The sequence below is a fragment of the Panulirus ornatus genome, chromosome 39 (genome assembly GCF_036320965.1).
Source record: "Panulirus ornatus isolate Po-2019 chromosome 39, ASM3632096v1, whole genome shotgun sequence".
Taxonomy (NCBI): Eukaryota; Metazoa; Arthropoda; class Malacostraca; order Decapoda; family Palinuridae; genus Panulirus; species Panulirus ornatus.
This window is the reverse complement of record NC_092262.1, coordinates 12,617,019-12,641,972: the sequence shown is the minus strand read 5'-3', so window position 1 is coordinate 12,641,972 and position 24,954 is coordinate 12,617,019. Positions and strand designations below refer to the sequence as shown.

The 24,954-nt window shown below is 37.3% G+C and overlaps 1 protein-coding gene across 1 annotated transcript in view; it reads left to right on the top strand.

Annotated features, from left to right (window-relative positions):
* The window catches only part of LOC139761156 (probable phosphorylase b kinase regulatory subunit alpha), a 110,259-nt gene that overhangs the window by 16,558 nt on the left and 68,747 nt on the right, over window positions 1-24,954 (top strand). Inside the window, 5 exon segments of the mRNA XM_071685119.1 lie at window positions 15,437-15,509; window positions 15,660-15,751; window positions 16,729-16,819; window positions 19,105-19,205; window positions 21,177-21,206. Coding sequence (XP_071541220.1) covers window positions 15,437-15,509; window positions 15,660-15,751; window positions 16,729-16,819; window positions 19,105-19,205; window positions 21,177-21,206 — 387 coding nt within the window.

Here is a 24,954-nt window from a genome sequence, read left to right as displayed (position 1 = left end):
TCGTTCCCTCCACCTCCGACACATATATCCTCTTGGTCAGTCTTTCCTCACTCATTCTCTCCATGTGCCCAAACCATTTCAAAACACCCTCTTCTGCTCTCTCAACCACGCTCTTTTTATTTCCACACATCCCTGGGGATAGGGGAGAAAGAATACTTCCCACGTATTCCCTGCGCGTCGTAGAAGGCGACTAAAAGGGGAGGGAGCAGGGGGCTGGAAATCCTCCCCTCTCGTTTTTTTTTTTTAATTTTCCAAAAGAAGGAACAGAGAATTGGGCCAGTTGAGGGTATTCCCTCAAAGGCCCAGTCCTCTGTTCTTAACGCTACCTCGCTAACGCGGGAAATGGCGAATAGTTTGAAAGAAAGAAAAGATCTCTCTTACCCTTACGTTACTTACTCGATCAAACCACCTCACACCACATGTTGTCCTCAAACATCTCATTTCCAGCACATATACATATATATATTTTTTTTTTTTTGCTTTGTCGCTGTCTCCCGCGTATGCGAGGTAGCGCAAGGAAACAGACGAGAGAAATGGCAAAACCCACCCCCATACACATGTATATACATGTATATACATACAAAATCTTTTTCACTCCATCTTTCCACCTCCAATTTGGTCTCCCTCTTCTCCTCGTTCCCTCCACCTCCGACACATATATCCTCTTGGTCAATCTTTCCTCACTCATTTTCTCCATGTGCCCAAACCATTTCAAAACACCCTCTTGTGCTCTCTCAACCACGCTCTTTTTATTTCCACACATCTCTCTTACCCTTACGTTACTTACTCGATCAAACCACCTCACACCACACATTGTCCTCAAACATCTCATTTCCAGCACATCCATCCTCCTGCGCACAACTCTATCCATAGTCCACGCCTCGCAACCATACAACATTGTTGGAACCACTATTCCTTCAAACATACCCATTTTTGCTTTCCGAGATAATGTTCTCGACTTCCACACATTCTTCAAGGCTCCCAGAATTTTCGCCCCCTCCCCCACCCTATGATCCACTTCCGCTTCCATGGTTCCATCCGCTGCCAGATCCACTCCCAGATATCTAAAACACTTCACTTCCTCCAGTTTTTCTCCATTCAAACTCACCTCCCAATTGAATTGACCCTCAAACCTACTGTACCTAATAACCTTGCTCTTATTCACATTTACTCTTAACTTTCTTCTTTCACTCATTTTACCAAACTCAGTCACCAGCTTCTGCAGTTTCTCACATGAATCAGCCACCTGCGCTGTATCATCAGCGAACAACAACTGACTCACTTCCCAAGCTCTCTCATCCCCAACAGACTTCATACTTGCCCCTCTTTCCAAAACTCTTGCATTCACCTCCCTAACAACCCCATCCATAAACAAATTAAACAACCATGGAGACATCACACACCCCTGCCGCAAACCTACATTCACTGAGAACCAATCACTTTCCTCTCTTCCTTTATATATATATATATATATATATATATATATATATATATATATGTATATGTGTATATATATTTTTTTATTTATCTATTTAACCAATCACTTTCCTCCCCTCCTATTTGTACACGTGCCTTACATCCTTGGTAAAAAAATTTCACTGCTTCTAGCAATTTACCTCCCACACTATATACTCTTAATACCTTCCACAAAGCATCTCTTTCAACCCTATCATATGCCTTCTTCAGATTGATAAATGCTACATACAAATCCATCTGTTTTTCTAAGTCTTTCTCACATACATTCTTTAAAGCAAACACCTGATCCACACATCCTCTACCACTTCTGAAACCACACTGCTCTTCCCCAATCTGATGCTCTGTACATGCCTTTACCCTCTCAATCAATACCCTCCCATATAATTTCCCAGGAATACTCAACAAACATATACCTCTAATTTGAACACTCACCTTTATCCCCTTTACCTTTGTACATTGGCACTATGCATGCATTCCACCAATCCTTAGGCACTTCAACATGAACCATACATACATTGAATATCCTTACCATCCAGTCAACAGCACAGTCACTCCATTTTTTATAAATTCCACTGCTGTCATCCAAACCCACCGCCTTGCCGGCTTTCATCTTCTGCAAAGTTTTCACTACTTCTTTGTTTACCAAACCATTCTCCCTGACCCTCTCACTTTGCACACCACCTCGACCAAAACGCCTTATATCAGCCCCTCTATCATCAAACACATTCAACAAACCTTCAAAATATTCACTTCATCTCACTTCACTACTTGTTATTACCTCCCCACTATCCCCCTTCACTGATGTTCCCATTTGTTCCCTTGTCTTACGCACTTTATTTTCCTCCTCCCAAAACATCTTTTTGATCTCCCTAAAATTTAATGATACTCTCTCATCCCAACTCTCATCTGCCCTCTTTTTCACCTCTTGCGCCTTTCTCTTGACCTCCTGCCTCTTTCTTTTATACATCTCCCAGTCATTTGCACTACTTCCCTGCAAAACTCGTCCAAATGCCTCTTTCTTATCTTTCACTGACGATCTTACTTCTTCATCCCATCACTCACTACACTTTATGATCTGCCCACCTCCCACCTTTCTCATGCCACAAGCATCTTTTGCGCAAGCCATCACTGCTTCCCTAGATGCATCCCATTTCTCCCCCACTTCGCTTATGTCATTTGCTCTCACCTTTTTCCATTCTGCATTTAGTCTCTCCTGGTACTTCTTCACACAAATCTCCTTTCTAAGCTCACTTACTCTTACCACTCTCTTCACCCCAACATTCTTCTTTTCTGAAAACCTCTACAAATCTTCACCTTTGCCTCCACAAGATAATGATCAGACATCCCTTGATTATGGCCTCAGCTACCTATGCTGTCTCAGCTAACATAAAAAAATCACTGTATTCACTGGAATCTCAGGAAACAAAGTTCAGTGCCAAATTTAGTGCTGATGTTGGAGTAATGGACTTGTGTTGGATCCTTGGCTTAGAATGATATTGACTTTTTATGACTGGTGCTGACTTTTTTATTTACTTTTTATGACGGGTGCTGACTTTTTTATTTATGATCATGGATTAGATATTGTCTGCAAATTTCACATATATATATATATATCTTCAGATGAATACGATGATCTATTGTGAATATTTGTCCTCTTATCCTTGGAAGTTTTCAAGGACCTGTTGCCATTATAAGTCTCACTTATAATTGTTTTACTTAGCTGTAACCATTTCCATGTTTCAATATGTTTTTCTACATCATGTAAACTAGTCAAAGCCCTCATCCTCCATGTCTACATGAACATAATGCCTTGTGATATTTCGTGTTTTTCACAGCCTTCACTTCAGAGGTTTCTTTTTCCTGTTCAACAAGCAGTTTATAGACTTCTCCCAATAACGAGATTTGATATTGACAGTCACAACTTGATATCACATGAAGGGGAAGTGAATTTGAGAAAAGTGTCAGTCCTACTTAATGAACCTCGTTTGAAATTTGGTATTTTATTTCTGTGCTACTATACTAGTGACTAGCACTTGCAGTCATTGCATACCAGCAGCATTATTTGATGGGGCATTTCTCAGTTGGAGTTCCATACCTTTTGCAGTTGTCCTGTGCTATTTGAGGTTGTCTTCCTCCCCTGGGATTTTGGGTTTGGAGATGGGATCAAAGTCAAATGGTTTAGTTCCAGCTAGCACATTAGAGTATTTACTGGTGGTTTCAACTGTATTTTCACCATAGAAGTGACCAGTCTCTCCAAACTTTGTAGCTTAGTCACTGTACATTTATGTACAAACTAGAGGTCTTTGTGTACTGTGGGAATCTTTTTAGAACTAGATCACTCTCAATCCCTGAATCATTGTGTGGGAAAGTGAGAGGTAAAAATTAGCCATCTTTTTGTTTCCAAAAATATCTCTTTCACTTGGCTTGTATACCACTTGTAAGCTTGTTGAAATTTAGTGATGGTTTTCCATTCACCAGCTTATATAGGCCTCATAGCCTGGATTTCTAAACTTATTCTTCACTCTCCTCACCAAGTAACATAAGTCTTCCAGCAGACTACACATCCTCTGCAGGTCATCATCTATGCATGACTTTCAGGTGGATGGCTGTACATTTGTAATGGCAATTGTAGGTGTATGTAGGGTAGAAAAAAAAAATTTCATGCCTTTTTGGTAATGGAAGAAACCTCTGTAAGCTACAGAAGGTATGATAAGTCAGCTGAACATTTAAACTGAGGTGGAAAAAGTTAGCATATTGATTGCTCTTGGTTGCTGTTTAAGGGTTGAGCAAAAAAAAAAATAATGAAAGAGGTATGATATTATCTGGTACAGGTGTATTTATCATTAGGATTGGTGTAGTAGAGCTTTATCCCAATAGATGAATCGGGATCTGGATGAAAGGCTGTTTAGGAAGTGTTGGCTGTTCGGTAAATGCCAACATTTTTCATTATTTTTTTTCATTTGTCTGTGACTCAAGAAAAATATGTTTTGAGAAATGAAGCTGAAGGAAGATATGTGAATATGAAGGTGTATACGATAATGTTGAAATAGTGAGATTGCATTAAACTCATATGGTAAGAAGAGTGTGAGTATAAGTAAGGGTGTGGTGGAAAGATAAAGATATGCTTCTAACAGGTGAGTTAGTTGGGTATGTATAATGTAGTGAAGACTCTGTAAAGGATTTCTTGTTGTATTAAAGGGTATTTTAACATTTGGCTAATTAGAGATAGTAGATGTATTACTATAGACAGTTTTCGTGTAACTATCATTATTAATATGGTGTAATGTGTTTTTTGTCACGCTTGCATGATAATATCTATAATAGAAGGGCTTGTTTGGATTTGACTACTGTATATATATATATATATATATATATCTTTCTTTCTTTCAAACTATTTGCCATTTCCCGCATTAGCAAGGTAGTGTTAGGAACAGAGGACTGGGCCTTTTTTGGAATATCCTCACCTGGCCCCCTCTGTTCCTTCTTTTGGAAAAAAAAAAAAAACAAAAACAAAAACGAGAGGGGAAGATTTTCAGCCCCCCGCTCCCTCCCCTTTTAGTTGCCTTCTAATACACGCAGGGAATACATGGGAAGTATTCTTAATCCCCTATCCCCAGGGATAATATATATATATATATATATATATATATATATATATATATATATATATATATATATTTGCGTGTGTGGACGTGTGTATGTACATGTGTATGGGGGGGGGGTTGGGCCATTTCTTTCGTCTGTTTCCTTGCGCTACCTCGCAAACGCGGGAGACAGCGACAAAGTATGAAAAAAAAAAAAAAAAAAAAAATATATATATATATATATATATATATATATATATATATATATATATTTTTTTTTTTTTTTCAAACTATTCGCCATTTCCCTCATTAGCGAGGTAGCGTTAAGAACAGAGGACTGGGCCTTTGAGGGAATACCCTCACCTGGCCCAAATCTCTGTTCCTTCTTTTGGAAAATTAAAAAAAAACGAGAGGGGAGGATTTCCAGCCCCCTGCTCCCTCCCCTTTTAGTCGCCTTCTACGACACGCAGGGAATACGTGGGAAGTATTCTTTCTCCCCTATCCCCAGGGATTGATATATATATATATATATATATATATATATATATATATATATATATATATATATATATTTATATCCCTGGGGATGGGGAGAAAGAATACTTCCCACGTATTCCCTGCGTGTCGTAGAAGGCGACTAAAAGGGGAGGGAGCGGGTGGCTGGAAATCCTCCCCTCTCATTTTTTTTTGATTTTCCAAAAGAAGGAACAGAGAAGGGGTCCAGATGAGGATACTCCCTCTAAGGCCCAGTCCTCTGTTCTTAACGCTACCTCGCTAATGCGGGAAATGGCGAATAGTACGGAAAAAAAAAAATATATATATATATATATATTTATATTTTTTGTTTTGGAAAATAAAAAAAACAAAAACAAAAACGAGAGGGGAGGATTTTCAGCCCCCCGCTTACTCCCCTTTTAGTCGCCTTCTACGACACGCAGGGAATACGTGGGAAGTATTCTTAATCTCCTATCCCCAGGGATAATATATATTATCCCTGGGGATAGGGGATTAAGAATACTTCCCATGTATTCCCTGCGTGTCGTAGAAGGTGACTAAAAGGGGAGGGAGCGGGGGGCTGGAAATCCTCCCCTCTCTCTCTTTTTTTTTTTTTTTTTTTTTTTGTCGCTGTCTCCCGCGTTTGCGAGGTAGCGCAAGGAAACAGACGAAAGAAATGGCCCAACACACCCCCATACACATGTATATTCATACGTCCACACACGCAAATATACATACCTACACAGCTTTCCATGGTTTACCCCAGACGCTTCACATGCCCTGATTCAATCCACTGACAGCACGTCAACCCCGGTATACCACATCGATCCAATTCACTCTATTCATTGCCCTCCTTTCACCCTCCTGCATGTTCAGGCCCTGATCACACAAAATCTTTTTCACTCCATCTTTCCACCTCCAATTTGGTCTCCCGCTTCTCCTCGTTCCCTCCACCTCCGACACATATATCCTCTTGGTCAATCTTTCCTCACTCATTCTCTCCATGTGCCCAAACCATTTCAAAACACCCTCTTCTGCTCTCTCAACCACGCTCTTTTTATTTCCACACATCTCTCTTACCCTTACGTTACTTACTCGATCAAACCACCTCACACCACACATTGTCCTCAAACATCTCATTTCCAGCACATCCATCCTCCTGCGCACAACTCTATCCATGGCCCACGCCTCGCAACCATACAACATTGTTGGAACCACTATTCCTTCAAACATACCCATTTTTGCTTTCCGAGATAATGCTCTCGACTTCCACACATTCTTCAAGGCTCCCAGGATTTTCGCCCCCTCCCTCACCCTATGATCCACTTCCGCTTCCATGGTTCCATCCGCTGCCAGATCCACTCCCAGATATCTAAAACACTTTACTTCCTCCAGTTTTTCTCCATTCAAACTTACCTCCCAATTGACTTGACCCTCAACCCTACTGTACCTAATTACCTTGCTCTTATTCACATTTACTGTTAACTTTCTTCTTTCACACACTTTACCGAACTCAGTCACCAGCTTCTGCAGTTTCTCACATGAATCAGCCACCAGCACTGTATCATCAGCTCGTTTTTGTTTTTGTTTTTTTTATTTTCCAAAAGAAGGAACAGAGGGGGCCAGGTGAGGATATTCCAAGTAAGGCCCAGTCCTCTGTTCCTAACGCTACCTTGCTAACGCGGGAAATGGCAAATAGTTTAAAAGAAAAGAAAAAGAATATTATATATATATATATATATATATATATATATATATATATATATATATATATATATATATATATACATATATATATCCCTGGGGATAGGGGAGAAAGAATACTTCCCACGTATTCCCTGTGTGTCGTAGAAGGCGACTAAAAGGGAAGGGAGCGGGGGGCTGGAAATCCTCCCCTCTCGTATTTTTTTTTTTTTTTTTTTTTCTCTCCAAAAGAAGGAACAGAGAAGGGGGCCAGGTGAGGATATTCCCTCAAAGGCCCAGTCCTCTGTTCTTAACGCTACCTCGCTATCGCGGGAAATGGCGAATAGTATAAAAAAAAAAAAAATATATATATATATATATATATATATATATATATATGTATATATGGTTTATTTGTCAGGAAAATGTATATTATACTGCTGTTTATTTTTTGTGTGACCTTTAACAGTATCCATAAACAATTTGTTCCTGGTAAAATCTTTTAATGGATGATAGTTTTCTTAAAGTAAGTGTTGTCATGAACTTTCTGCACAGGAATAATTTAGCTAATGATGTTGGTGTGCATGTACAGTTTGTGTTGGATATTGTATTGAAGAATGTATTGTAGCCTATTACATAGTGGAATTATTTTCATAGACAGAAAACTTGTTTTCTCTCATCTCATTTGTGGCTTGATGATGTAGACATTGGTCTCCTAACACTTGATGTCTTATGTTGTTTTCAAACTGAAGTGATATAGATCTATTCTAAAACCTCACTAATTCAGACTTAGACACAGATTTTTTATCTGAATATTCACACTCATCATAGTTAAGTGAAATTGGATTTTTTCACAGTATGTTTAGTGGAGCAGTAATTTGAACTCATCTTCCCTGTGGTTGGTGGGTGTAACAGGTTGGAGAAATGTATAACTTCCAAAATGTTTTATGTAGAAATATGTTTTTAGAATTAAGAGAGTTGTATTACTTTAACTATTAACTTATATAGCTTTCTTCACCTGTTCCTGGTGCCACCTTGCTAATGTAGTTAACAGTGATCAGATATGAAACTCTCAAATGAATATAGAAAGCTAAAGACTTGTATTGCTACACTGCAGTCTAGTAATTTAGAATGAAATAAGAATACTATTTGAAGAATAGCATAAAATTTATTTGATTCTATGGGTAAAGGTAGGATTTCCTCAAGTTATGAATGAGGTTAAGTTCTTGGTTAAACCAGTTTTTAGGGATATAATTCACACAAAATCCAAGCTCAGATTATACGGTGTGAATTATCATGAGTATCTGATTTCGACTTTCCAAGTTATAACTATAGACAAGCTGCAGGGTATGCAGGTAGAGTGTGACTTCCAACAATGGATAATGGACTGATGGATAGTGACGATGACTGACAGAGCAATATCCTAGTAACTGCCTTGCCATGCAGATTATAAAAAAAACGTAATTAGTAAGTTCCGTGGCCAGTGGTGGAATTTTCTTGAAATGAGCTGGACTTGATTCCTGACTATACCTTATTGTAAGGTCATTGCTCAGCCAGAATCCAGACAATTTGCAGAGTTTTGGGTTGAATGCTTTTCAGTTCTATAGTTGCAGGGGAAGAGCAATAAAAAGGATCATGATTACTCAGTTTATATTTTTAATCTTTAGACTGAGGTTAAGATGTGGGTTATGATGGATAACGCTGATGTTTACAAACAAAGAGTTCCCTAAATGCTTCCTGGGGAAGAGGTCACAAAGCTGTGGTTAGTGTGCTGTTTGGGAAAGTTAGCTGAAGTTCAGGAGTTCCCTTAGTGCTTGACAGGTAGCTGTAACAGTGATTGACTTTCAAAATTAATGAAGTTTCTTAAATGTATTGCTGAATCCTTTCTGTAGAGACTTCTTTAGCTTCAGGGCTATTCTATGGTCAGTAGCAGGGAAAAGATAGATTCATTTGAAGTAAGAAGTTCTTTAACAAGATTGTACTCTAGTGATCTAGCCTTACAGAAGATGACTTCACATGTGATGTAATCACAAGCAGGCAGAGTCTTATGAAACTGTACCTGTTTAACTTTACAAGGGACTACCATGTGGAATTTGTGGATAGTAGAATATCCACTAACCAAGGAAAATATATTTTTCAAGAAAAATACTTTGAACGAAAAACCAAATCATGGTTGTCAAGTTGCCAAGTTTTATATATCTTTTATGGTCAGAGGAAAATATGGTCACCAATGATAACCCATAGGTCAAAAATTTTAGCTCATATTTTTACAGATTAAAAGAAGTGATATTGTGTGGCTCTCTGGTACTGCCATCCACACTTCACAAAGACCCTGTTGTTATGTGAATTATAAGAATTAGTACAGTATTTGTATTTATCTTGTATTCTTTGTTGTAGGGAAGTTACACAAACACCTTGGAGAATTCACAGTTGTAAAAATTCATAACGGGGTCTTTCCCAGTTTGTGGAAATTAATGAGGTTTTAGTGTATAGTAATTAAATCACAGGTGACTGGTTTTTAATTGTTTAGTAATGAAAGAATTATATCTTTAAGTCTGAGTGTAAACAGTGAATGAGCATAAGAACTTTCTTTCTGTGCATCAGACAAATGGTCTCATATTTAACTATAAACATATAGTATATGACAATAAGTTTCAATGGATTTGTGCATTTCTCTCATTTTGTGTCAGTAAGAAACTTCTGTGTCTTGAGGTAAACAATAATAAGGATAATGTTCTGCATGGGAGAGGCTAATGGGTATCTTGTGTGGCATATTCATAATTTTATGTCACTTGTTATAGTTATTAGATTATAATTTGTATGGGCACCATGATGATTATTAACGTTTTAAATGTCCAGCAGTAGTTTGTCAGGAACCTCAGTGACTCTTTAGCCTGTCACTTGATGAGTAATGCACTTCTTACTCTCTTAAAAGCGAGACCATTTGTCATTGTAGAGTGTGGACACAGAGGAGTGGTACGGCATGCATGATGCAAACCTGCTATGCTATTATCTGAAGTCGCATGTGGCCTTCCTGAAGGAGACATGGTTCATCTCTATGCTTGGCAGACCCACCATTACTTTCCTTGTCCATTCGTTTATGTTAGGTAAGCTCAGAATTCTTTAAACTGAACTGAACTCTTAGACAAATATTTAACTCCCATTTGTGAGTATTCATTTCGTACCATGAACTGTTGAGTGATTTAGATATAGACTAGTCTTAAATGGCAGTCATTAATTTTGATTGGACTTGATAACTGTCATGTTAGTTGTGGACTATTAAGTTTAAATGAATTCAGGCAGGCTTCATCATTTATGCCCTTACTAGTTACTACATGTATAGTTATTTTGATGTGTAAAACACTAGTCTTTTGTAAAGAATGGTTGGTTTAATGCCCTAAGAAGTTATATTGAGCTGACTTTTATATGCTGATGAAGATTTTTATTTCTTATTCTTTTTGAAGAAATAGCAATGAACAAATGAAAGTGTAGTGGATACACTGGCACACAAGAAAAGGGTTTAACCAGGCAAAGGTCTTAAGGTAGCCAGATGTTACGTTGGTACATTATTGTTATTATTATTATTCATATGTATTTTTTTTAAAGAATTGATACAGTATTATGTAACCCGAATGACCTCTTCTTCAGGGGCTCCTGCTGCTTCATAATTTCCTTACAATCAGTTAAAGGTATAAGATTGATCCCTTTAGGGTGAGAATTTCCTTGACAAGACTGTATTCTGATGATACCTTGTCAGAGGTGACTTCTCACGCTTGGCCTAACCACAATCAGGAGTACATTAACACCTCTTCAGATACATATCGTATGTACATGATACTAGAGAAATATATCCAAAGAATCAACTTTTCATTGATGAATGAGCATATTTCTATCTATTCATCTATCTGTTTATATCTCTGATGCCCATTCCCTCTGGGAACTCCCATCAAGGGGTGGCCACAGCAAGTCTCCACTTATCACTGTCCTTACATACCTCCCTTGCATACACCACTATTTCCTAGTTTTATTGTTTCAGTACATACAAAATTTTAGATAAGCTGTTTTATCTTTGGGTGGGCTTGCAGTTACCTTGGAAAATTTAATATGGGTAGAAAAAAAGGTTGGGAACCACTGATTTAGAAGGAAAGAGGAAGGTAGTATGTAGTAGTTGGTAGGCAGCCACTGACCAGGGAGGCATATTACCAGTTCTACCTGCCTAGGTATCAGGAGGGTTGCTTGATGGTGGAACTTTGTGAGTGGGGACCATAGGTGGTTAGATATAAAGTGACAGATGGACAGAGGTTAGGCGTGCACACACACACACACACACACACACACACACACACATGGTGTATTTGGACAAGAAGGGGCACAGAGAAAGAAGGCCTTGGCCAGATTATTATCCAGTAGGAATAATGCTACAGGAATCTATACATGAAAGAGACCTAGGTATGATCATTATGCCTAGCCTGGTGTTAGTGCTTCACATCAGGAGAATTGTTAATAATTTTCTGAAGGCAATCACTGTTGATTGTAGTTATGTGTATGGATAAGGAAATGTTTGGTAAGCTAGTTACAGCATATATTAGATCACAGATAAGTTCTTTTGATTTATAGTTTTTTTTAACTATACACTGTATGGATAAAGATTAAGAACATCAGATGATTTTCTCTCATTTGTTTTTCACTTAAATCAGTAACAAAAGGAGAAATGGTGCAACCTCACACATGTTTAAGTGACTATCAGTGTTAGATGGTTTGGGTAGCAATGTTTACATTGTCCGTATTTTGTGTCTACCTGGTGTTTTGTGGATGTTGGTAATTGCAAGTCTTTGAGAGTATAGAAATAAAACAGAGTTAATTTGTGAGCATAGGAGATTGACAAAGTGAACTGATTTGCAGACATATTACATATTGAAGTTTGTAGTATACTGAAAAGAATTGATATTGTTTTTATATGGGTTCTTTTTATAGATGTGCTGACTTTCTAAAGACATTTTGTCCCAGTCGTTTTGGATCTGTGATACTTGAGTACATATTGCTGATATCACATTTATGTATAGTGTTGTATATATGTGCATAGGCATGTGCTTGCTGATGGCAGACTGTGTGTGGGTTGTGTGAGATGTTTTGTGCAAATTGCGTATGCCCTGTTCATTTTAAAACCTTTGAAAGTTTCTGTTGAAACTTGAAATAGTAGAAATAAAGAAAAAATCTTAGATGATTTTAATAGAAAAGGGATAAAGTGAATGCTCTGAAGAATTAAGTGCATAGTGCTCAGATGCATGTTTCAGCAGTATCTTATCATAAACATTCATGTTTGGATGTGAAACTATTAGAATGTGAGTGACTCCCCCCTTTTTTATGGTTTAGGCATGATGAATGAATTGCTCTTTGCATTATTAGGTTAGTGTTATTCAGGTAGTTATCAGGGAGACATTAACCAATTGTGTTTAAGCCACCTTATTAGTTATCCACAATGAATCACTTGTAGTGGGAATATGGAGAAAATAGGTCTTTTCCTCCAATTTGCCCATAGTTGGCTTGTGTCAGGTGAAATGTGGATGAAGTAAACCTGTGTCTAAGGTTACTGGAACCTTGCTTGCTGATTCCAGTCACTTTGCTTGTATCAGGTTAATCTGACTTTTTGTTTTATGCTTTGATCATATTGCTCATATGTAATCATGTTTACTGATCACACAAGTGCAGAAAGAAATTGCATAAAGCTGTCCTGATAGCTACCATTTTGGTAATCATATGCTTGTTTTTGCTTATTGTTAACTTTATTCACATTTTACTTAGGGTGGAAGAGCACATATACTATGTTGAAATTTTACAGAACTGATTCCTTAAACCCCAGTCCTAAAGAGTAGCAAAAGAGTAGAGCTGTCCTTTTCTTTGCAATAGACTTCATACTGTGTTGCTCATAAATGACTTCACTTCATAAGTGTACACTATTATTAGCACTATGAATATTGTGTATTAGTCCTTTGGTTGTCAGGTTAAGAAAGACAGAGGAGATTGGTGCTCATATAGTAAAAACACAGGGGGTGGATGGCTGGGGAAAGGATACTGGATTTTAAAGCCCAGATATAAGATGGGAGGTATATTCCTTTGGAAGAGATATATTTGGGATGGGTTTATTGCTTATATTTTGAAAATGGGGGATCATTGCTGTTGCACTGAGGATGAATGGATGTCGGTGATGAGGTCTTAATGACACCGGATTGTTAGTTCCAGGATAGTGAAAACACAAGAATGTGTGTGTTTTGTTAATGAATATATGTAGGGTGATTCGTTGCCCTGTTGTTGAATATGTTTAGGGGGACTAATACCATTTCTGTGTGAATAGGTGGATAGAGCGCATGTACTAGGTGGTAAAGAGAAGGGATATTAATACTCTTGGGTTATGAATTTTGGAGGTTGTCATTGCCTTGAGAACTGGTTCATGGCTGATGAATGGTAGTAGCACTAACATCTTAACAATGTGATCACTGGTTCAAGACTAGGGTTTGGTTTTATGACACATTCTGTTGACCTATCTGTAAATGGATACTGACTCACCATTGTTAGGAAATCAAAAACAGCCAGATGAAGTGACTGCATTACTTTCCTGTATGGTGAGTGTTGGAATTCAGTTTGCTGTAACCATCCTCTTAAACATCTCTCATCCTGGAAAAGGAGAGACTTTGTCGTTTCCTTGATAGCATCATTTGCCTTCATAGTGTCACTTAACTGAAGGAAAGAGATAATTGCTTAGTTCATGAAGACCCTAAAGGATAGAGCCTACAAAGTAAAGATTCAAGAATGTTATTGTTGGTTAGTGAAAACAAAGGGTGGTCAGTGCTTAGGTTGTGAAACTGTAGATTGGATCATGCTCAGGTAGTAGAAACAGATGAAAATATTACCTTGAGAGTGAGACATTAGGGGATCAGTGCCAAATTAGTGAATGAGAAAGACACACAGGGAGTTTAATGCTGATACATAATGGTTAGTGCCCTAATGGTGAAGACAAAGGTAGCCCAATAATTTATTCTTCCTGTGTTATGAGTAATTCTTGGTAATGCTCCTGGATGAGTTCAGATATTGAGCTTTTCTTTGTTTAAGGAGCCCTCAATATTTCATCATTGGATTTTGCCATTATTTTGTTATCCCCATAAAACTGAATCACCTAAGGAACAAACAGGAGCTAGAGCTTTTATGGTAACTCAAACATTTTTAAGATGAGTTATCACCCCCTTTTACTTATAGTATTGTTCATCAGATAAGATTTTATGATTTGGGTTCAGTGTGTAATAAGATTATGTAAATTTTTTGACATGATTCTTATAAATATGACCTCTCTGCAGTTCTCCCAATAACTCCTGTACTTATATTATGTCCTGCCGTTAGGACACAAGTTCAAGAAAATATAACAAAGTGAAAACAATATTTTTGAAATATCTTGTGTCTTGAAGATGCTTCATTTTATTTACTGTATATATGGAGTATGAGATAATTGCTTATCTTTGCTGTATATATTAACAGCCATGTTTCTTGATCATGCCTTTTGGTAGGGACCATGGGATTGAAATAGAAGGTTGCAGAAAATTCATTTTATTAACCACTTTGCCGATTAACATTAGGTTTAGACAGTAACATGATTGTGTATTTGCCTTAGATGATGCCTATGGATACAGGCAGATGGCTTAGTTTTTTGTCATATCTTGTTAAAGTCAGACTAATAGGCTGAAGAGAGTATAGTGGCAGTGTGAGCGGGTGTGTTACATGAACAGAGTTCTATTTGTATCGCTGTATTTTCTGTTGCTTTGTGTTGTCGTCCTCTCTTTGACCACATCTTCTGGATCAGTAGGTGTTCTGCCTTTATTCCTTAATGACTTTTTGTTTTCAGCTTTTTCATTCCTTTCTTTTTCTTTCGTTATCATTCCTTTTTTATAATCATCCTCACATGCATAACCTTTTGTAGACATTATAATAAGTTTCTCACACACCTTATTTTTGCCTTTTATTTATGAAGTTTCTCTTGTTTTATGGAAATATTAATGATATTAATAGTGTACATGGTATTAAAGTCAAACTGTGTATTGCCATAATGGTAAAACCAATTGATTAGTCACTGTACATTATGTAGTCATGCTTGTTAGGCTGTTTTTTCCTTTGAATGTGATTGCTTTATATTCAGTTTACACCACTTACAGAGGAAGGAAAAATCCCTCCCTCCATGGTCTCCACCCTCAAGAAGCTGAAAAGTGGATACATCAATGGCACAAGGTGAGGGAACTTGTTTTTGGTTCTTCCAGAATATTTGTGAACAGATATCTTGTATAACTTTTGAAAACTTCTTTGCCTGAATTTAAGGAAAGATTAGAAAGAAAATTTGAAAGAATACATCTTAGTAGTTCACTGTAATGTCCTTCACAGAGTTTCACTGGGTAAGATGCAGGAATTTCTTAATACGTCCTGCATTACAAGTCTCAACTTTCTCAATGACACTGAGAATGGATTTCCTGATAGTAAGTATTAATGGATGATTGAAAATGAGTAAGTTAGCATATTTTCCCTTGATAATTAGTTAACAAAGAGCCCATCTTTGTACCTCTGCTTTCATGTTTAGTGATAGAAAACTCTGTAGTTTTAATTGCATCTTTTACTCACACATACACACACACATCCATAGGGATAGGGGAGAGAGGATACTTCCCATGTATTCCCTGCATGTTGTAGAAGGCGACTGAAAGGGGTGGGAGTGGGGGGACTGGAGATCCTCCTGCAGGTTTTACTTTTCCAAAAGAAGGAACAGAGAAGGGGGGTCATGTGAGGATATTCCCCTTTAAAGCTCTGTCATCAGTCCTTGATGCTACCTTGCTGTTGTGGGAAATGGGAAGTATGTATGAGAGAGAGAGAGAGAGAGAGAGAGAGAGAGAGAGAGAGAGAGAGAGAGAGAGAGAGAGAGAGAGAGAGAGAGAGAGAGCTAACCAGAGGGAATACAGAAGAATGTATTCCCTTAACTAACATAGGTATTTTTGCTTACTGTTTATGATGTTTCATTTTCTTCATGAAATTTGATAATGAAAGACAGTATTCTTTGCAGTAGAGTAAGGATAAACTGCAGCCTCATTAGCTGTTTCTTATTTGAATTAAGTCCAGGTTTTTGTAACTTGTGAATTTGATGAAAAAAGTTAATTGAAGATTAGACATGCTCATATGGTATGGTTGAATTTTATTTGAAAGACTTAGTTATCATCCCATTTGTTGACATCTTGTTAAACCTGGAAAGGTGATATTGTAGATGACTAGTACACATTTATTGTCTAACCTGTTATATACCTGATTTAGATTTAGGTAACTTTTTTCTATTTTTTCATTTGTGTGTGGAATTTAATATAAAAAAATCATTCTGATAAGAGCAAAACATAAGGCATCAGCTGTTAATTGTCTAAACCATGACAGATTTTTCTCTTTGACCAAAACCAATCAAATATTTTTACAGGTCTCAAAGGGGAGGTAAAGGAGTATTTAGAGAAACAAATGCGAGGATCTTTATCTTGGAGAAGGGCAGACCTTGTACGCATGTCAAGCAGGTAAGTCAGACAGTTATTTGTTTATATCAGAATTAATGATTTTATTGTTATACATTTACCTGTCTTTAGGAATGCTCCCTTTTTTGATAATTTGAATTCTTGAGGTAGACTTCTATATATTGAATTTTTATAGATTGTGAATTATTTGATGCAAGATTGTAAAAAAATGTATGCTAAATATGCTTATATGTGGAATATTAAAACGATTGGGATAGGGGAGAAAGAATACTTCCCACGTGTTCCCTGCTTGTCATAGAAGGCGACTAAAAGGGGAGGGAGCAGGGGGCTGGAAATCCTCCCCTCTCATTATTTTTTTTTTTTTTTAATTTTCCAAAAGAAGGAACAGAGAAGGGGGCCAGGTGAGGATATTCCCTCAAAGGCCCAGTCCTCTGTTCTTAATGCTACCTCGCTAATGCGGGAAATGGTGAATAGTTTGAAAGAAAGAAAAAAAGATTAAAACAATGGTTCTACGGATATATATTCATCAAAATCTTTTGCTTTCCACTTAATAGCGTAGTACCTCTTATGGTCTTATATATATATATGTCAGTGGTCTAGAGAGGTTTGTTGAACCTAGTTAGTAATACGTGATAATTTCTCTCTGCTTGTCCTGCAAGCATTAAGAGACATATCTTGGTAATAAACTGGCATGTGTTCAACCGCATAATTGGTGAGGAGGCAGCAGTCTACACACACCCTTTGCAAACTACCCTGTGCTATCCACAGCTAAATGGTTATCTGAATTGGTCTGCTCTTGGCCAGTCAGAAACCATCAACAGGGTGATGTCATTGGACCTTCCCTCTACCAATTGGTTGGAATTTGCAAAATTTTTGGTTCTCAGTGGGCCTAGATGTGCCACCTTGTATTTTTATGCAGGCAGTTTATATAGACCAGTGTCCCTATATTTCTCTTTGTTTATATTGTTGATCTAATGCAGTACTTAGTGTATGAATATATTGTGATAGATTCTGGCCACCTGTAATGTTTGATCCAGTATTATCACCTTTTTATTTGACTTCTGGGGTCATTCATGCCATACAGTGTGTGATATTTGATTTGTCCTGATCCCTAAAGAGGATTTAGGTTTTCAAACTTGTTCGTCTGCTGGTGTAACTTGACAATTTGTGGCAATAGTGTCCCTGGCAGTTTGTACTTCCAGAGCCCATATCATGTCTTTTGTCTGTTTATTATTTCTGCGGTACTTACAATACTGATGATTTTATAAAGTTTCTGTTTTAGAAGTATCTATATGTTAATTGAAGTGGAATATAGTGGCTGGATAGCCTAGTGAACCAGTAGTATTTTATACCATGTGTTTCATTGATATTAGAATTATATATTACTGGCATTTTTTTTTCTTTCTGCCTCGCTAACAAGTGGACTACTGGCATTATATCCACAAACATACAATCTCTCCTTGTCATATGTAACACTTGACAACACGTAACTAACACAGCTTATTCTTTGAAACTCTAGATTTTCCTGCAATGAGCACTATGCACTAGCCCTGCCTTTTAGAAAAATTATGAAAAGTAGAAGGTAGGAGCATTAGATAGAATTAGTCATTAGGAGTAGTAAGTAGGAGCCTCTGTAAACACTGCACTAGACTTGCCTTTTGCCAGTGGTCTGTTAAGGGTGAGGCACTAAAGGTTAAGAAGTGGCACTAGGATTCTTTTGTTATGGAGACTCTGTTGCTGAGCCACCCCTTTGAGGGAGTTCCAATTAGAACAGGCATCAAATATATAGATAAATAGACAGTTGGTTGTCAGTGTGTGTCCTTCCTCACTTCAGTCCGGGTTCTCAGGTGGTTGATTCATTGGTAAAACTAGTATTTTTCTCTTTTTGAATGATTTTGATAATATTGAAATTAATCATTGACCAGTCAGTGGTAGAATGAACTTGTCTTACTTCCTTTGCCTCTTCTCTGTTTTGGTTGTTTTCTGGTCATTTTTGGAGAATTTTAAGTGTATTGGTTGAGTGCATGCAGGAAGCCCTGTTCATTCATAGATAGTGTTGGATTCTGCCAGTTGTTCCCAAAGAGGGCAAGTCTATCTCATTTTCCTTTCTTGCTTTTAGTTACTTTTGGCCGAAAGACATATGAAAATCAGGAAGTGCATTTATGCGATCTGAAGTTGAAAGTTTTGAAATTTTTCATGCTGTATGTGTGGAGCAGAAGTGATTAGAAAGTTAAGGTAAATAACATGTTTTACTCATATCTTTATCAAGAATAGTTAAGTGATAATTAAAAGGTCTTGTATTTCAACAGCGCATTTCCTTTTTTAAGGTTCAGCCAAAGAAACAGGGATCCTGCTCGTCGCAAGATCTCAGCAGTAGTTAAAGGAACCATCCGTAAAACACGCTCCCTGTTTGTTGATGATGAAAGAGGTATGTTGGAAAGTACAGGATAAGATTTAGATAGGAAATTCTCTACCATGAGAGTTTTTATGACAAAGCCTATTATTGATACTCATGTTGAGTGAATGATAACTAAAACTAGGTTGTTATTTATGTCATGAGGGCAAAAGCCGTTGTAGAGAGTGCCATTTCAGACTTAGAATGAGGGAATAGATAGTCCTGCATACTATGCAAAAATATTAAGATTCTATCAGTTTTGAATGTTCACCTCCCTTTTTTAATAGATTTTTTTCTATATATATATATTAGTGTATAAAGCTGGTTGCGATAAAGCAGCAGCAAGGAAGTGAGGATATTGGTCATTCAGTTCTTCTGTGAAAGAATGTATGAAGTTGGCTAGTCACCGTGTGTCTGCACCGTAAAGATTAGCAAACTACTCTTTGTCATTGTTTTGGAGGTTGGTATCAAGTATCTTTTGTGTGAGGAAGTGTCAGGGGACAGTGTTGAATGTTTTATTGATGTCTGTTGTTGCAATAACTGTGCAGGAGGCTCATTGTGTAGTATGTAGTGTTGGTAGCAAGCCACTCTGTGTGGGTGAGAGATAGATGTTGTGTTTGTTTTGTGGGACAGTTTCTCACAGAGTTTGGATACTGAGAATGGAAGTGACGTAGGGCATTTGGAGGGGGTAGAGTTGGGTGGTTTGGAGGATTTTAGTATTGATATTTTGTTGGCAGCATGGTGTCTGTTTTCCTGGTGCTACCATGCTGAAACGGGTTAGCGGTGCTGTTTCCTGTGGGTGGAATGGTGCCAGGAATGGATGAAGGCAAACAAGTATGAATATGTACTTGTGTATATATATGTCTGTGTATGTGTATGTATATGTTTGTGTATAGGCATTTATGTATATATATGTGTATATGAGTGGATGGACCATTCTTCGTCTGTTTCCTGGCACTACCTCGCTGACGGGAGAAGCAGTGATCAAGTTTAATGATAATGATATATATATATATATATATATATATATATATATATATATATATATATATATATATATATATATATATATATATCTGTCCCTGGGGATAGGGGAGAAAGAATACTTCCCACGTATTCCCTGCGTGTCGTAGAAGGCGACTAAAAGGGAAGGGAGCGGGGGGGCTGGAAATCCTCCCCTCTCGTTTTTTTTTTAATTTTCCAAAAGAAGGAACAGAGAAGGGGGCCAGGTGAGGATATTCCCTCAAAGGCCCAGTCCTCTGTTCTTAACGCTACCTCGCTATCGCGGGAAATGGCGAATAGTATGAAGAAAAAAAAAAAAAAAAATTTTGTTGGCAAGTGATCAGATATTAACCCAGGACCTCTTTCCAAGAATGAGTCCTGGTGTTACTCAGGACCTATTTCTTAAGGCCCCCAGCAGTCTAAGGATGCACTGCTTATCGTAATGGGGAAATGTTCCTCTATTGCTAGGCGTATTTATTTTCTTTTGCTGTAATTACTCTTATTTCCAGATTTCATATTTTGTCTGGTAGCAGATGGAAATATATGAATTTCATCAGTGTTGCCAGTATGTTGATGTTTAGATGTATAAGTAACACACAGTGACTTATACTGTCTTTTGATGTATGTTGCCTTTCATATACAGTATATGCCACCATGAAACACAAGATGTAATGTTCTTCAGAGTTTTAGTTTCTCTAAGTACATGTAATGTCCACTTTTAAAGAAGTTGTTCTTAACCATAGATTAGTTTTATAAGAGTTGCAGCAACCCTTAATTAACTATTTAGGGTTTTCTTTATTTTGATGAAGCATTTTTTCACTCATCACATTACTGCTAAGAGCAAAATGGACAGGTAAACCTTAAAGATGGCCAGTGTTTGAAAATACTTTTTATTGTAGATCAATATAGATCAAAAAGTATATGAAATTGATATTTATGAATGAAGTAAAGGATTTATTTTGATGTAAGGCATTATAATGATTATTGTTTTCTTTCCATAAGGGGTTGGATCGTCTCTCGGATTTTCATTAGGTATATATCTGACTTGTTTTTATATAAACTTATTAATATGTTTGATAACTTATGAGACTTGTATGTGTTAGTTTGTGGGATTTACTTTGGAAGTCAGTGGAAATGAGTTCATTGTTGTGAGCATTATTAACTAGAAAACATTTATAATTAAAGTTCTGTTAACCTTAAGTTGCATATATCAATTTGTTTTGGTATTTTGTTTTGCATTGATTGCTTTTGTTTTGTAGTAACCTGACATAGATTATTATATTTCCTACTATGCATCCTATACATTTGGGTTCTTGGAAATCAGTCCAAATACAAACTATCTCTCCTGTCTCATGACACTTGACAATATTTACTTCACACAATTATTTATTGTAGATCACAAAATTTCTTTATCCCTGGGGATTGAGGAGTAGGAAAACTACTCATATATCTCATTTGTGTAATAAGAGGTGACTATTAGGGGTTGTGAGTGGGGGTTGGAAATCCTCCCCTCCTTGTATTACCAGTTTCCCACAATGGGAACGAAATTAAGAGCCAAGTGATGATTGCTTCTCAAAGGCTCAGGCTGGGGTGTCTAAATATCCGTGGATGTAACCAGGATAAGAAGGGAGAGATAGGTGCTATTTATGAGGAGGGGACCTTGGATGTCCTTACTGAAGTAGATGGTAAGTGGGGAAAATGGCCAGGAGGTAAAGCTTGAGGTTAGTGAGAGTACAAGAGCATAGGAGGTCGTAGCACTCCTGGTGAAGGAGGTTCTCTGAGACAATGTTAAAGAGATTAAGGAGAAGATAGCGAGATGAATGAGAAAGAAAGGATAATTTTCTGGAAGGGGTGAATGAGTGCTTTGTGCAGTTTGATGTAAGAGATTGAGTCAGCATATTGGGGGATTTGAATGCAAGCATGGATGATGTGGCTGAAGAGGGTATAATTGAGGAACATGGAGTATGCAGTGAAAAATAATAGAGGAACAGCTTGTCATATTGTGTAATAAAAGATGACTGGTGATTTGGAATACCAGGTTTAAAAAATGGGTGCATACATTTGAATACATGGATGCTTCAGTGTAGGAGATAGTGGGTTTTACCAGAGGGGTTGTAAGATGTGAATAAGCTAAAGGGGAGAAGATGAGATGTCTGATCCTTACTTGGTGGAGGTGAATGAGAAAGTTTGTTATGGTTTTGGGAAAGCATAAATGAAATGGGTTGGAAGGAAGTCATGAAAGTGTGTGAGCTCAGAAAAAGAGGGCTGTATGCAAACTTACCAAGAGAGATGGAGCGAAGAGTGGCATAAAGTGAGAATATATGGAATCGGGATGGATGAAGACTGGAATAAAGTGTATGAGGAAACAATGGTTACATGTGTGGATGAAGTGTATGGTATGCAGAAGATGAGATGAGATTATGTAAGAAAGGATAGTGAGTAGGAGAATGAGAATATTGAATTACTAGTGAAAGAGAAAAGGGAGCTGCATGGATGTTACTAGTGAAAGGATTATATCAGGAGCCAACACGACCCAAACACATATGAGTGGCCATGTGACCCAACCTGATATTGCCAATCTTTCTCTTTATTTTTCTTGCCAAATCTTTTACATATCTAATCTTATGTCACTTTCTTAGAGAAGTTCCTAGAGTATGGGCCAGAATATAGAGCTCCCAGAATTATTCTTTTATTTCTTCAGTGCGGGCTTTATCTTCATCAATCAGTGTGGCAGTACTCCCCACCTGTATTACTTTCAAAATGAAAGAAATATGGATAGGGGAGAAAGAATACTACCCACATATTCCAGGTGTTTTGTAAAGGGCATCTAAAAGGGGTGGAAGTGATGGCTGGAAATCCTCCCCTCCTTTTGTACTTTCCAAAGAAGGAACAGAGAAGGGGGCCAAGTGAGAATTTTTCCCTCTAAGGCTCGGTCATCTGTTCTTGATGCTACCTTGATATTTCAGGAAAGGGAGCTGTGGTTTCGGTGCATTACACATGACAGCTAGAGATTGGGTGTGAACGAATGTGGCCTTTGTTGTCTTTTTCTAGCGCTACCTCGCACGTGCGCATGGGGGGAGGGGGTGCCATTTCATGTGTAGCAGGGTGGTAGCTGGAATGGATAAAGGCAGCAAGTATGAATATGTACATGTTCATATGTGTATGTCTGTGTATGTATATGTATGTATACATTCAAATGTACAGGTATGTATATGTGTGTGTGTGTGGGCGTTTATGCATATACATGTGTATGTGGGTGGGTTGGGCTGTTCTTTTGTCTGTTTCCTTGCACTACCTCGCTTATGTGGGGGACAGCGACTAAGTATAATGATAAATATAGATTTTCAGTCAGGATATTCTTTATAACCGTTTTGTGTTGCATGCTACATCATTGTAAGTAATCCATCAAAACACTACACTACAAGTCTCAAAGAAATTTGAAAATGTTATTAGTCTGGATAATTTCCCATTCATAATGCATTTTATTTCTTTATGTAATAGTGGTCACAGTTTCATTAGTAAATTCCATGTAATTAAGCTTCTAATTATTTTGTATTGTTGGGAATGAAATAAGAGATGATAATGGATGGCAATTTATCCTTTAGATTTGATTGAAATGCACTTTTTTTGCTAAATGAATAGTGCCTTGTGTGTTTGTATGATGATGATAATGCTTTTGTGTCATTTACTTTATGATAGTTTATACTATTTGTTGAGATACAAAATGTTGTTTTTCTTCGTTTGTGAATATAGTATGAAGTCTTCAGAAACTTGTTTATGATATTTATCATAAAAAATAACATATTTGGGTAGTATGTTTAAGATGAAATGGGAGGATTTAGAGAATATATAGCTTTCTTGATTAATAAGGGAATAGGGGAGTTTGGTAGAATGCTTCCAGATTATCAAGTGTATGTAGAAAGCAACAGGTTTTGATGAGGGTAGTAGAGCTTGCATCAGGAGGTAATAAGTCTTAGATTTTAGATTGTTATTAGCAATAGCTCTATTTTTTCCAAGTGTATAACTGCTGATTTTTCATTACCTATAATATTAAAAGATATGATTGGTTGTGTTTTAATAGCAAGTGGAATTAGAGTGTTTATGGAGATTGAGCATTTGCTTATCTCTAGGATAGTATGAAAGTTTTGTAGTCACACAAAAGTTACAGACAGGAGTGGAAGAGTCTCAACAAGTAATGTAAAATCAAAAAATACCATACGGTCATTTCAAGACAGTGAAGTCAGAATTTTAAATATGATTGAATATATAGGAGTTAGAGGGGTCAAAATAATAAAAATTTGATTAGAGCTATCGGTTCACACGAACACCAGATTGAAAAAGTCGGAATGGAGATCAAGGTAATAACATTGACAAATGGAGGAGTAAAGAAGGAAATGGAAGAACACAGAAAACTTGAAGTGAAAAATTGTGAAATACTGCCCAAGACAAGATGTCTGTTGATATGTGTCAAAATTGCTTGTAGAGAAGATCAGATGAGGGAAAGAATTGGAAACATTGCAAGGTATGCATGCAATAGAGAAAGTATGTGGGATTAGAGAGAACAGCATGCCAGTTGTGGTTGGAAAAATAAAGGAAATAAGTTTTCAAGAAAATCTTGAGTTGTAAAAAATGAATATGACATTGCATGTGGAGTTTTATATTGAGTGGATTAAGAAAACACAGAAGGAAACTGGAGGAAGTTGGAAAAGCAAGAGGGATAAGAAGTGATAGAGAAAAATGTTGAGTTGTGTAGTGTAAGGATAGTAAAGGAATGCTTTGA